The 15,618-nt window shown below is 37.6% G+C and overlaps 2 protein-coding genes across 2 annotated transcripts in view; both read left to right on the forward strand.

The window, feature by feature from the left end:
• LOC138067088 (POLG alternative reading frame-like) overlaps positions 1-5,718 on the forward strand; it is a 52,466-nt gene extending 46,748 nt beyond the window's left edge. The window contains exon 2 of the mRNA XM_068941053.1: positions 5,387-5,718. Within this exon, the coding sequence (XP_068797154.1) occupies positions 5,387-5,718 (332 nt within the window). The remainder of the gene's footprint in view (positions 1-5,386) is intronic.
• Positions 5,719-5,958: 240 nt separating this feature from the next.
• The window catches only part of TENM3 (teneurin transmembrane protein 3), a 1,330,030-nt gene continuing 1,320,370 nt past the window's right edge, over positions 5,959-15,618 (forward strand). Inside the window, exons 1-2 of the mRNA XM_068942557.1 lie at positions 5,959-6,002; positions 8,946-9,062. The gene's annotated coding sequence lies outside the window, so the exon portion shown is untranslated. The remainder of the gene's footprint in view (positions 6,003-8,945; positions 9,063-15,618) is intronic.

Genomic DNA, 15,618 nt, shown 5'->3' on the forward strand with positions numbered 1-15,618 from the left:
GCTGTCCTGTCTAATCCTGTGTGTGCATGTGTGGATGAATGCATATGTGTGTATGTGTATATGAAAGAGAAAGATGGATGTGGAAAATAATTTTTGATTCAGCGTTAGCAACCCTGATCCTCAAGAGCAAAACTGGGTAAAAGGAAGATTTAGCTAATTTGCTGCAGCCACACAGTGGGAATTCTCAGCCACGTCAAAGACATCCCCAAGGAAAATTTATGGGTAAGATCCCTCAAGATAAGTTACCCAGATTAGTGTCCTTCTTGGCTACTTTGTATGCTCTACTCCTCTTCTGCTTTGCTTACTTTGCCAACGTGCTTCCACGCATCCTCTAAGGGTGTTCTCTGCTGCCAGTACAAGGAAGTAATTTTTTTAATTTTGGGGAATGCTCAGATTAATGAAAAGGCAGAAGGTCTGAGTGTGAAAAGCAGTTGCCTACCCTGTTTATCCGTAAGCAGTATAGTAGGGAAGGAATTGGGTTCTTTCACAGTCTTGTTTTGCTTCCCTGTGACTGGTAACTCTGTCACGTGTAATGATACCAATTCTGTTGGCTGCAGGGCAAGAAGTATATGTTTCATCCTTGCTTCAAGTGCTTCATGCTTCTGATACTCATGTGGGATACCCCTTCACAGCCTTCTCAACTTTTATTGCATGGTACTTCTTTTTTTAATAAATGTAGGCCAAAAAGTATAGTTATGAACATCTATATAATAGATGCTACAGAATCTTGGTGAGTTTTGTTAGAATAAGGCATTATATTAGCATTTGAGCCTGAACATTTAGGAAAATATTCAATATTAATCTAAAAATTGCCAATATTGGATACTGGATCTCTGTATGCACTTGTTAATGTCTTCATCACTGCTCGCATTTCTTCTTACACTACATTTGATGCCATCCTCCCCTATCTGAAACGTTTCAGTCAATTTCTTCCTTATTTGGATTCATGTAATTCTTTCTGCTAATCTCTGCTTTAGAATACTTACTTATTCTCCAAACTAAGTTGCCTAAATCTCTTCACCCCACTTCAAAATTCTCCCAGAAGTCCTCATGTATGTTTGCTTTATAAAAGCGCTACATACATTAATTTTTCTTACAAACATATATAATCAAAAAAATTAGTAATTTATATTTTTCTTATAAGTCCAAGGTGGGTCTAGTTGGAAAAAAACAACAGGCAAGCAACCCTGCCCCCTCTCCCCCCACCCCCCCCCCCACTCATGTAGTTCCTGTTACCTAAAGGGAGACTTTTTCTGCAGATTCATTTTGTAACTTCAAAATGGATACATTCAACTGATGGAAAAATATAATTACTGTCCTTAAGATAATTTATCACCAAACTACATTTGTGACATCAGTCATTACGAGGTCTAATGCATGTAATTGGCAAATGTGTTTGCATCTCATACTTTATTCTAATTGACATCCACCATGTTGCTGCTGACAGCTTTTCAGCCAAGATGAATGCTCTTTGCCAAGAGCTATTACTATTTTGCTGAGGCAGCCACACATGGATACATTATAGGAAAGGTACAGAGTAAAAATTTGCTATGTTTGTTTACTGCTGAGGTGTTTGGGTTCACTAGTTCTGAATAGCAGGGCTTTGACATGCATCAAGTAGATCCTTGACAGTTTGACGATGTCATTTCTGAGGGTTTATACAGTATACCAAAAGAGGACCACTGCAATACTGAAAGGTTACCATGTGCTTTGAAGCACTGAATATAATTCATGCAAGATGAAACCTTATAAATTAAATCACTGAAGAAAAATGTTTTACTAAAGAAGCTATCATTAGACATTTTCTCTCTTATAATAAAAAGATTACTTTTTGTCATCAGTCCTCTTGCAAGAGGACAACGAAGTTTAATTTTATGAGTTAGTGAAGGCCGTAAGAGACTTCTAAGAGACATTAAACAGTTAGCATACCTACAAGTGACATCCTGTCAAAGCACAAATAGTGGCCTGTCACTCTCGATGGACTAAATCATGATGTATTATTGCTCACATATGAAGGTCTTGGGTAATAAAGATAAAATAATTGTAGCTCTAGTGAGATCAGATTTTTTATATTTATCTTGTCTCTAATTAATTCACCCAAAAAATCTTTAGAGAAAAAGTTAGTGAAGGCTTAGTTACAGCCAGTATTATTGTGCTAAAGTGGTTGCACAATTCAGTTATAATCAGTAGACTGAAAGTACAAATTACATTAAGTTCACACAAAATAATGAACATTAAAACATGAAAGCTACACATTTGACCAGTTTCTACACACACCTGTACCTAACTATAAATCCTGTGCCTGTAGTCACTTGCTGCACTTCTTTTTTCCCTACATATTAAGGGATAATTTTTCCTTTTAATGAACTTCCGTGGAGTTACTTGAACATTAAAGACTACATATGGTAAAAATCAAAACAAATTTTATAGTACAGTTAAAGCAAAATCTTATGTCATACTTTGAAGATGGTATTAGATCCAGGCATATTTGACACTTCTGTTTTCTAACTTCATGCTTTTCTTTTGTAATTACATTTCCAATAATCAAGAACTCAACAGTTTGCTTTTTTAAAATAAATTTTCATTTCATTTTAATCCATATTATAGGTGCAGTAGCCAACTCAAGTGTACCTTACCTGAAATGTGCTGTCCACAGTGGATGGACTGTTTTGGGATCACCGTCTTCCAGTGGCATCTAAATTTTATTAAAAAGCTACAGTTACAAGGGAAAACAGTGACGAGAAACTCTCCTCCTTTTCTCATTTTAACCAATCAATTTAGAGAAAGGTATTTTTAGTTTTAGTAAGCTCTAAGTGTTTACAAGTAAGCGTTGTTCAGACTTCTCTGGGTGTTAGGTAGCAAGCCTTTTTGGTATGCTCATTTTTCATATCATGCTTATAGTAAGATATTGATCAAATTGCTATTGCTCTAACTCTTTATTCCCAGGCAGCGTGAATTGCATCATGAAGCTTTTATAGCCTCATTATAACTCACAGCTTATATGTTGTTTAAAGAATTACCTATGTAATATTTTCATAGTATTCAAGTGAGATATGTGGGCTTCCATAGACTGAGCTTAACATATTAATAGTTTAAGTATCAATTCTGCTGCAGTTTTTTCCCTCCATTTTGGCAATTTCAGATGGTCAAGTCTTTAAAGCTTCATGCTATCAAAGCCACAGTTTCAGAAAATGTGCCATTCGATTATGCAGCAATAAAGACTAGAGATTAGAATCTTAATAAAGGAAGTAGTTGGTATTTTGAAATAGCAAGCATGTGTGCTACTTTTCATATTAATACGCCAATTTTGTGAGTTTAATTCTTATCTGTCATCTTCTCAGGATTCCTGTCAGGAATAAGCTTCATATTTTTAAGATAGTAATTGGACATCATTTTTCTACAAAGGCCAAAAAAGATGTTTTCTATAACATATATTGTACAAAAGAACTCTATTTCTATTTATAGAAAATGAAATCATGTATTCCATGTATTCAATAAATTGTTAGAGAGCATCAAAGTAGATATTTCTAAGAAATCTAAATAAATTGTTTAGCCTTGTGCTAGGCAATGTAGAGCAACAATTCTCAAACTTCAAAATGACACTACTTTTCTTCTTTTGTTATGCTTTGCATCCACTTTTTCCAAAACCCCATTCATCTATACACTGCATGCGTGTATTACAGATACCGATACCTGAGGAGTTAAGCATTATATACTTAAATTATATAAATATCTATATGCAAGTAGTATAGGTTATGCCATTTCTTTTTTTTTATTTCACATTTTCAAAAACTCTCTAAATATGCACTTACTATAAATTTAGCTTTTATCATAGAATTATAATTTAGGTTGGAAGGGCCTTCCAGAGGCCATCTAGTCCAACCTCCAGGTCAAAACAGGAGGATCTCATCATGTTGCTCAAGGCCCTGTCCAGTCAAGTCTTGCAACATCCCCAAGGATGGAGATTCCACAACCCCCCTGGGTTACAGTTGTGGTAGTTAACCACCCTCATATATATATTTTTTCCTAGTATCTAATCCAGAATTTCTCACGTTTTAACTTATGTATGTTACCTCTTTTCTTATCACCATGCACCTCTGATAGAAGTCTAGCTCCATCTTCTCTCCAGTCAGACAGTTGTAAACAGCAATCAGAGATTTCCTTGGCCTTCTCTCCTCCAAGCTGAGCAGGCCCAGGTCTGTCAGTCTGTCCTTGTATGCCATGTTTTCCAGTCCCCTGACCATTTTGGTGGCCTTCTGCTGAACTCACTGCAGTATGTCAATAAGCTTCTTCTTCAGGGAGCCCAAAACTGCACATAATACTCCAGATTTGGTTTTACAAGTGCCAAAGAGAAGGAAAAGATGACTTCCCTGGACCTGGTGGCTACTTACTAAAACAGCTGCAGATGCAGTTGGCCTTCCTCACTGCAAGGGCACACTGCTGACTTACGTTCAGCTTCTTGTGCACTAGGTTGCCCTGATCTTTTTCCGCAGGGCTCCTTCCCAAACCGTCGGCCTCCAGCCTTTTGTCCTTGCTGCTTGGGGTTATTCCACGGCAGATGAAGAACTTTGCACTTGCTCTTGTTAAACTGCATGAGGTTCCAGTCACACCATTTCTTCAGCCTGTTCTGGTCCCTCTAAATAGGAGCCCTGCAATCCAGTTTGCTCCCCTCAATTTGGTGTCATCTGCAAACTTGCTGAGAGCGCACTCTGTCATATCATCTAGGTAGTTAAGGACAACTTTAAATAGTATTGATTTTCTGATTCCTGAGGGACTGCACTAGTTACTGGCCACCAGCTGGACTTTTCACCACTGATTGCAACTCTTTGAGCCCAACAGTACAGCAAATTTTCCATCCACCTTTTCACCCACTTCTCCTGTCCGTATCTTACCAATTTGGTGGTAAGGAGACTAAGGAAGACCGTGCCAAAGGCCTTGGTAAAATGAAGATACATAACATCCACTGCCCTTCATTGATTCAGTTCATCAGAAAAAGCAATGAGGTTAGTCAAGCAGAAAATGCCCTTGGTAAACCTGTGCTGCTGCTCCCAGTTGCCTTGTCTCTCATATATTTAAAAAGAGTCTTAAGAGGGTTTGCTCCATAACCTTCCCCGGCACTGAGATGAGGCTGACAGGCTAGTTCCTTGGATCTTCCTTCTTGAAGATGAGGGTGATGTCTGCCTTTTCCAGTCATCAGGAACCTCCTCTATTTGCCATGAGCTTTCAGGGAGGAAAGGTTCAGCCACCTCGCATTGACATTGGCCAGGTCCTTCAGCACTCTTGACTGCCTCTCATGTGGTCCCATGGACTTACACATGTCCAGGTGGGTTAAGTGATTCCCAGCTCTTTCTTCCTCTACTCTGGGAACTGCTTTACGCCTTGTTAGGAGGCTCAGGGACCCCGGTGGTCGGAGGACAAGCCTTACCAATGAAAACTGAGGCAAAGAAGGCAGACTACATCAGCCGTTTCCCTAGGGTTTGTTCACCAGGTCGCCTGTCCGCAGAGGAACCGGGCCACGCACTCCTTCGTCTTCCTTTTGCTGCCCCCACACAACCTCCAAGCGACCCCGCCCAGCCCAGAGGAGGGCGCCGGGCCCTGGCGGGCCCCTCCGCGCCCTGCGGCGGCAGCAGCGGCCGCGTCTCGACTCCCGCTCCTCACCGAGGGGGGGCCGCCTTCCCCGGCAGCAGCCGGCTCCGACCGCGTCAGAAGCCGCTCTGAAGGAAGACGGGGCACAGACCCCGTAGCTGACGGCGCCGATCACGACCGACGTCCCGCCCCGCCCCGCCGGCCGCGTTAGCGGCCGCGCGACGCCTCACGGTGCTGCTTCGGCACTCCGCAAGAGCGTCGACCGCCTGCCTCTGCCCCCCCCCCCCCCGTCCCTTCTCGCGAGACTACGAGCCCGCCAAAATGCCTCGTGGCCGCGTGTGGCGGTTACAGCGGGACGGGAGGGGAGGGGAGGTGTCGTGCTGACGCCGGGGGCGAAGGAAGGGCGAGGGATCACCGTGAGTTTTGTAAAGAAGTTTTTTTTTCCGTGTGGGGATTTGGTAGTATCTTCAGGAGTATGGACGTTTTCAGTAATACTGCATACCTCCTGGACCTGTTCTTTTGGTCTGTTAGAGAATTTTTCATCTCGAACCGAGTTGTTTGAGAGGTGCAGCTGCTGGTTAGACGTGAACAGGGCATAGGAGGGAGAGGTGAATTAGAGCTTGTGTTAAGTCTAGCTCGAGCAGTTTGTGGGAAACGTAGCCGAGCTGAGAGAGGCCAGTAGGCAAAATTTCAGCCTGTGTGGAAGGACCACAAGAGATGGTTCTTCAGCTTTCTCACAGTGGAAGAGCTCTAGAAAATGGTAAAGGATTTTATTTTGCAGGCTAATATTTTGCAATTGTAAAGACAATTTTAAAGGAGAGTTTTAAAAGCCCAAACTCAGAAGAGGTTTCTTTTAGGTTAGAATTTTCATTGTTTACTTATTTTGGATCTTTATGAAGGATGTTAGACAGAAGCTCAGTGATCTACTGCTGGAAGATAAGAATAATATGCAGAAGAAGAGGCCTGAATGAACAGATAATTTTATGTCACTATTTTCATAGAAATTGTTTATCTGAGATGCTATTATCGTGGAATTAGTAGGACTATAGGGCTGAACTGCTGTCTTTAGAGACACTATGTATTGAGGGTAGGGTATTACAGAAAAGACAAAGAAAGTGTTATGAAACAGTCTATTGTAATGCTTAAAATAAAATACAGATGTTAATGTATTTTTCTCACCAGGGATAAGTGATATTTCTCATTGTTTCTATGTGGCAAAGACTCTACTATCCTAAGGTCGAAGGCCTCTTAAGCAAAAGACTACTTGAGGGAGACTTCAATGTGTTACTTATAGATTTATATTCTTGTGTTAAACTTCTCATACTCTTCCAGACTGAGGGGCTGGTTGGTTTGTTTGTTTTTGTAACACTACTTTAGAAACGTACAGCATGCACTAAGGAAAGTTCCAGTCAATAATTTCCATCTCAATATTAAAGAAAACAAATTAAGCTGATAGGCCAAATAGAAACAAGCGCTGGGAAGGAAGAAGGGCAAAACTGAGAAGTAGCGGAGAAGCTGAAAGAATATAGGAGACAAAATCCCTGCTTGAGCAAGGCGGGTGGACTAGATGATCTCCAGAGGTCCCTTCAAACCTCAATCTTTCTGTGATTCTGTGAAAAGCAAACAAGATTGTTAGTTGCCACGGATGTGCAATTCATTAGTTTATGTGAGAGGTAGTGAGATCGATGCCCGTATCCTCCACCAATTTATGGGCCGGGGAAACAAACACCAAACGGTGACGCTATTAAGCTCATTTTGTTAAGTGGGTCAAAGGAGGGATAGGCTGTGTCGGAGAAGTGTTTACGTGCACATATGCACACACTGAGTTAACGGAGACCTGCCCTAATTACCTGCCAGTGAGTTGGCCCAGTTGAACCTGGGGAAACGAAGCACCTGGTCTGACTGGTCTCAGGATCATCTGTTTTTGTCTTTTGTGATCCTTCCTTCAAGTAGAAGGCTCTCAGTAATCTGATAAATATTCCTGTGCCTCTCTGTTTGAAGAGTTTGACCCAGTAACTGTTCTAGATTTCCCAAAATAGGGGCATCCATTTCAATAATAGTTTGGGGAAAAAATATGTATTTATTATTTGTTCACAGTCATTCTGGGGGGGAAAAAGTGAGTGAGTTCTACAACAGTCTGTAGCAGGTCTAGGACTGTTCCATAATTTCAGTGGTAATTTGGGTGATATATAATAAGGATGACTCTTGCTGCAGTCATATTGGAAGACAATGTTAAAGCTCAAAATAATTACAGCAAATTACAGAAGCAATGGAAAATAATAGACAATTAGTTTGGTAAAAACAAGCACAGGCACCAAGATAAGAGTAATTAATGCACAAATACAAGATGGGGAATGACCTCTAACCTTTCAGGAAGCAATACGATGAAAGCGTGTTCACTATGCCATACTGTTAAAAGCATAGCCTCTTCTGGACCTCTTGCTTCCTTACACAGCTGTTTGCCCTCCCTTCCTATCAGTAGTAGCAGAGCTCAAGAAGGGTTAGAAGGACCTGGCAGAGATCCTCTGGCAAATCTCAATCATTTTATGAATTGAGGCATGATGTCTACCTACCCTTGTACAGTATTGATAATCTGTGGCAGAGGCACAAGGGACAGACTTGAAGGCAGAATTATCTGAAACTGCTAAAGCTAGATGAAGCAGAGTTCTTTTTCTATAGAAAAAGAGCCAAACTTGTAAGCACTCAGCTATTGAAAGAGAGATTGAACAAGCATTTGTCAGTACTAGTTTAGGTCTGAAGCAAGGTCTAGCGCAACTGTTTCCTGTAAGAAATGCTGTGCCATGTGAACAAACTCTCTTAATATATTATTCCTATTACTTTTTATAGTCATTTTTTTGTAGAAGTCCATTGAAGATATCAATAGGAACCAGGAAAAGAAACAGAAACCTTCTCCTGTTTCATAACTCTTATTGGGCCTTGCAGCAGAATTAACTCTATTGTTAAAAGGAAGATGATTTTTTGTTTTACAAATTTTGTCTTGTTCTCCATACTGATGGAAAACCTAGTTATGCTGTTTTGGAAAGCTCTACCATTTCCCTCTGTGGTCATTATGTTTCTCCTCTCAGACCACCAGATGGCTGTTTAGGTATAACGATAACAGCTGTTTGATTCCACTTGCCAGCTATGAGATCGAAGAACTCTGGAATCACTTGGGTACTACAGGCATAAATGAGGGCAAAATTTAAACTTTTATTTTCTGTAATGTGATAATTACATATTGAGGGGAAAATGGTGCAGACTTTGCAATAAATTATTGCTCAACATAATCTCCTATTTCTAATGATTTAGTTTATATTATTTTCTGTATTTGCACTTATTCTCTATTGGTTATTTCCTAGGTGTATCTCAAGAAGGACAGAAAATTAAGCAAAAGAATAGCGTACACTCTGGATTTTCTTCCTCTATACAGACTACAGTGACTGAAGTGTTGAATCCACTCGTAGAACCAGCTTACTGTAAGTAGACTCCAACATAATGAAGCACGTTTATAAAATGTTGTTGGGTTCCTGAGTAATTCACTACTCTACCAGAGAAACACTCCTATTTATTTATGTGCACACAAGATATTAAGAGAACAGTGAGGAGATTTAAAACAATTTCAGAAAAGACTTTGGGAAATATCAGTAAGAAAATAAGTTTGAGAAGGGAAAACTGAGATTCACAGACACTTGGCCAGTTTTCAGAAGTGGTAACTTTTTATACCCTCTATACGAGAGGCTGAAGCCTAAGCATCTGGTCCTGTGCTATTTAAATGTAATCCGTTCTGAATGAATATGCAATAGTCTGAGAAGAGATGTATCTTTAAAAAGTCAGAAGGCAAAAAAAGGAAGAGGTAGAATTACAAAATGAAGGTGTTCTAGAAGAAGCAGTATTTACTTTGTTCCTGTTACCCCTTTTCTGTGTCACTAGGACTAGCAACCAATCATAAACTCTTCCACTGTCTTCCAGTTCTTAAATTATTATTCGATAGCACAGCTTCAAGGCTTTGACGCTAACAGACACAGCGATACTTATTGTCCATGGTTATTCTTATTTATGTACCTGTCAGTTATATCAGGGGACACAGATTAATTCTGAGGTGGTCAGAATGACAGAGAGACTCTATTGTGATTGGTAAAGTGACTGGTGAATAAAGATTTTTTTTTAAAACTGAATTTTATCAGAGTGATAAAAGCTAAGATATAAACCTAGTTTTTCTTAAAGGAATGGATGGATGGTATGAGATATCTTGAATTTACCAAGTATCCAAATGTATAGATGTGTATCTCTGGCTGTGTTCAGTTATTTGTAATTGTTATTTGAGTTGGCACACTAGTTTTCTGGATTCATAGTTAGGAGTTTAACACACAAAAACTTACTACCGTTGATGCTTTGTCATTTATTAACAAGAATACAAGATTTGATTTTTTTTCAGTTAAAGAATCTTGTATTGGTTTTTCTGATGGACTCTCCTGTTCATATGATTGAAAAGTGTATTCATGCGAATTCTTATGGATAATAGAAAGTGTCTTTAAATTAGAGCATAATATACCTGTGTTTTTTAAAAGTCTGAGTTCTTGAAATAACTGAAATTCAAATGTTGAGGTTAACTGGAATAGCCAGTGCAAGGTAACTGAAATATGGATCCAACAATTAACAGAAATGAGAATTTTTGTTGTATTGGGCATTTGACAGTCTGTTAGCGTCAAATAGATCAGTATCATTTCAGCACTCTATTTTCTATCATCTCAATATTTCTGCATATACTGAATTTTTTCATGGTTCTTGAATAGGCAGTAGTACTATAAGTTACTTTTGATTACTTTTTGCTTAAAGTTGACTTTTTGGGGAGATCTAGGGATTGCAGCTTGCCATCTGTTGCTTAGTCCTCTACACATTTCTAACTGCATTAAATGGATAATATAGGCTTTTTAGCCTGGCTTTATTATTTGGAAATAGAAGGCAAGGCTTATATAATCAGGCAGTAAGGGCGTATTGGTGCTTATCTGTTTTTATCTGCAGTCATTACTTTTGAACATGGGGAAGGGTGGGGGGATTTTGAAAGAGGGGGGGGAAGGTCAAAATGCTAAATTCCTACAAGTTTCATGGAAAATCAGTGGCTGAGCGGAGAAGCGATAAAGTCATATGCTGACTGAATGCCTTTAGTGTAAGGTCAAACTATACTGGGCGGTAGAGAATACACAGGGGAATAAAATAGTACATTTGTCTGTTATGGGAGAAAATTCAGACAGATCTTAACACCTTGGTAGGCACTAACAAACTTGTATTGTGCAAGCATTCAACTACATTGTAAATCTGTCAGAAACAAGGTATCATCTGTTTTCCCCTGCTTAGTGAAAATTCTTGCTTCTAATGGCTAGTTACAGTGTTTTGATGAAAGAGCACCTTTTTTCAAAGCTTTTCAGCTTGGGTAGTCAAAAACAGATGCTCCTGGTTATATGCCTATATTCTTTATAACTACATGGAGATGTAGGAGAAGCTGAGCACTGAGTGCAGTTAGGTGAATGAATTCAACCTTTCATATTAGGCATGTTTGTAATGCTTCAGTATGTGGTAGTTTTTAGCAAAACTCTTCTTCAGTGGTAAACATTTGTGTGTATGAAATAATTGAGGTTCATACAATAAAGCATAGTTCAATTTACTTAAACATGTGAATAGGCTCTTTTATGAGTCACTGGTTTGTGACTGGTATTCCACATGATAAGTTAGGAAGCTTACAGTAATCGACATATAATAATATTGAAACGGGTTGTCTAATACATTTATTTCTTGCACAAAAAGTGATCGATTTTAATTGTCAAATTATGTATTGTTTTCTCATTGAACTGAAAGTATACTTGTTAAAACAGCAGTGGCACTATAGTCTGGTGTGTTAAAATTTAATCATTTCTTTTGTCAAAGAAACAAATCATGAGATTAACTCGAGAATCATTGTTAAATTTAAAGTGCAAGGTAGTGGGAACCCAGAAAATGCTTTATGATGAGTTTTTGTCAATCTGTATAATTTTTCAGTTAAGCAGTCATAAATCAAGGAATATTGTATTTTTTGAGGCTCATTAAAGAGACATTATACATTAGAATAGTGAGGCAGTCAGCATAATGAAATGATGAATGCCTATAACTATCTGTATGTAAATGATGTGAGACAGATTTGCTGGTGCTACAGAGGAGAATAACAATCTATTTGACAGTTCCCTGTAGGTTCTACTTCTGGATACAAGTGACAGATGTTAAATGTAAACCTCTTCAACAGCAAGCACTTATTAGCACTCAGTGGGGAAAAAATGGCAATATAGAATAAGACAAATAGCAGATAATACCATTTAAATAACTTTGTTCTTGCAAAGCTTTATCACCAATGTGTTAAAGTCTGGGGAGTCTGGTTTTCTTTTTTGTTTCTTTTCACCGAAAAGATCGGGTATATAAGGGAAACTTATGGAATTTAGAAAATAGTCGTTTCAAACATATATGAAAAATCACTCAATAAAATAAAATTTCCATCAACAAACACCTTTTTTGTGAATATTTGTCAAATTATTGTTATCTGTGGTAAAAGCCAGTACTGGATGTGTTTGCTGTGGTTACTTGATTGACCAAATTAATTTCAATTGTTATTTCCAGTTCTTTCTTTTTGCCTGTGATAGAATGGAAGACTGCTTTGTTTTGTTTTTGTTTTTTTTAAGATCTATGATTTTTATGGAAAAAGGGCAGAAGCGGTTAATGAAACCAAGCAAGCAGTAGCAAATAATTTTTAGGACATCTTATGATTTTATTTCTAGATCATTTGTTTCAAGCCTAGCCTGAGATGCAACTCATGTAAGTATAAAATATTAATCTAGGTGAAATTCAAATTTCAGTAATATTCCAACTTTTCAACAGAGATCAGCATTAAAGTACTTCAGAAGACTATCAGAAACACTTGATTTATCTCTCATGCTACTTTGTAATAGATTAGATTAGGGATTTATATTTCTTTAATGTATAAAGTTTGGGCACTTCCCTTTTTTACTTTACAGCTGCTTTTTTTTTGTCTCTTTTTTTTTGAGGGGGTGGTAATAGCCTGTCCTCACAAAATTTTTTTTCTATCTGACAGCCAAACTACTGCTTGAAAGGGTAGAAATTAAATCAGTACTGAGAGCAGTGTGTTGATAAATATCTACGTGTTTAGCCTCCGTACTGCCTTTTGTCTTTTAGTATTATGAAATCTTTGACACTATTTGTGCTTTCTCTGTGTTATCTTTTGTCAGTTGCTAAAGCTACCTTGTGTTGCTTGCGCTAAATCTCTTAGGAACTTCGTATTTCACTGTACCATTGCAGATTTGTAATCCCTTTCATGGTATTAAATTATCAGCCGCATGTGCACTGTGTCTGACTTACTGGAGGTATTTATTGTTCCCCTGGCTAGGGTGCTTGCTAATTTGTTTCTTTATTGCTTTGCCTTTAATAGGGAATATCCATCCTCTATTCCCTGAATTCTTAAAAGAATAGCTAAGGTTTATTCTTATATACCTTTTACCATGAGTTCTTATGCTACAATTCGGATGTACCAGGAGTTTAGCAACTTAATTTATCAAGATATCTCCCTCACATGGATCCTGATCTATATCCATGTAGAACAGCCTCAAGTTCAAAAGTGTAGAATGTGAATATCATGCCAGTGGGGAAAGGAGAATAGATAGGTTTTAAGAGAGAACTTGAGCAGTAATCCATGATTTTAACAGCCTTCTCACATAGCTAGGCTCTGGATGTAATACACAGTTTGTAAGTCCAGGAAATGTAGTTTGGTCCTATTAGCTTAACCTCCTTTGAAATGACTGACTGAACTTTCTTGCCTAATTGGAAAGCATACTGAAACATAAATGTTACGTTGCATCATTACCTGTGTTTAGCGTAAATAATAAATTAAATACAACGACATCTCTCTAAAATGCTTAAAATTAATTCATGCTGTAATATCTTCTTTTAAAATATTGTGAGTCAAATCACCAAGCAAAAGATCTTCCAAGGAAAATTAAAATGAAAACGCCTATGTTTGGTAGTATGAGAGTTTTACTGCCCTGTCATTATTTAAAATCAACTCACTCCTCAGTTGTACTAGCGTATTGGAGTAATTGTTAACTAAACTTAACTTTACACAGATACCCGATGTCATGTTTATATTTCTATGTATATAAGTTAAAGCTGAATGGCGTTATACAAATAGCTAGAATTGAAATTTTAAGTCTAATACTTTTGTCAGTTGTTAAATTATCTGAATTTATGACTTCATTAGTTGTAAAAAAAAAAAAAAAAAAAGTTGAAATCTCTTGGATACTCTTTCTCTTTTATTTAAAGTAAACTTATTGCAGAATGTAATGAGGAAGTGCTGTGATGCTCATCCTACAAATATATATACAATATATAGTCATGTCTCATCATAGTCTCTTTTCAGTAGTCAAAGAGTTAAAAGCAGTTGTAATTTGTTGCACTGGCAATATTTTCCACCAATAATATTTTGGATCAACTCAGCTGTTACAATCAAAATGCTTGTAAGCTTAACAAATAAAAAAAAATTTAAGATGTCTTACAAGCCAGTTCAGGGAGACTTGGCCTCTCTCCAGCTTTTGTGGGAAACATTTAGAATTTTGCTTGTACAAGGACATTCTGACTGAACCAAAAAGATGATCTTCACAAGTGGTGTCAAAATGAAGAACAGCAGCGCTCATTTGGGCTAGAGGATTGGGGGATAGGAAACATTTATCTAAGCAACCTTTTAAACAGATGCATTGGATAACTTTTGTTTATATAATTATCTGTATTAGATATCGCTAAAATACCAAAATATGAATCGATATATGGATCTGCTCAGGCATATTATACAAGTGTTTTTTTAATCTAATTTTTAGATCATGAAACTTGAACGTTTTTCATATTCAGCAAAATATCCCAGTCATGCAATGCTCTCCAGCTGAAGAGGGCCTAAAATTTACACATCAGTCTAGGATAGAGCTCTGTTTGAATAGGAGGCTGAAATCTGTTCTTCAATCCTTTCAACGTGAAAGTTCAACTTCACATAACAGTTCATAAGGATTGGAATGAAGGTGATGCAGAGGTAGTGGATGCTTTACTTATGCTTTCAAAATTTGGAGGCTCAGCGACAGGAACCGCCATAAGTTGCTACTCTCTCCCACTTGTCAGTTTTGTGCTTTGCCTTTTTATTAAGCAAGCTACAGTTTTAGAATTTCATTGCCAGATAAGCAATGAAAGCTAAGACAGGACTAACAACGTGGAAATGAGTGATGCGATTATCTTAAGACTTTTGGAGATTTCGAGAATATAGTGTATATTTAGTAGTCTCAAAATAGTCATTTGTTTTCCATTTTGAGATATAGCAGGATTTTTACCGTATAGGCTTTTTGTGAGGAGAAAATAGAATGACAAAAAGATGATTTATGACTGGTATTGAAAATACTGTGGACTAAGCAACATATTTAGGTTTCCTCTTCAGCCGTTGTAAAATTTTGACATTCAAAATTGAGGCTGAAGGTGAAGGATTGTGAAGAAGACAAAAGTAAACTGTAACTAAATATGAGACTACAATAGCAAAGAATAAACAATGGAAAAATATGACTTTGGACACTGAAGAGCGTGAGATGAAGGGATACTTGAAAGAGAGAAAGATAATGAGAAAGAGAAAAATGTTTTTTGTCTTAATTTTAGAGACTGCCATAACCTGAGGCAAACTCTTTGACATTGCAAAGCAGAAGCAATTATCTATTTTACTGAAGTGATTTCCACCTGAAAGGGACTGAAATTAGAAAATGAAAGGATGAAAAAAATGACTTGGGAATACTGTACTAGAAAGAATGTATTTAAAGTCTAGTAAATCCTGCTGAGATGTGTCATTTGGTAGCAATTGTAAAAATACCATACATATTATTTTGCTAAAATATTTTCAAATATAATTAAATATATAGATATGCATAACTTATATACTTTGAACATTTTTCATCCATCTGCATCTGTATATGC

Source organism: Struthio camelus, chromosome 4, assembly GCF_040807025.1.
Source record: "Struthio camelus isolate bStrCam1 chromosome 4, bStrCam1.hap1, whole genome shotgun sequence".
Lineage (NCBI taxonomy): Eukaryota > Metazoa > Chordata > Aves > Struthioniformes > Struthionidae > Struthio > Struthio camelus.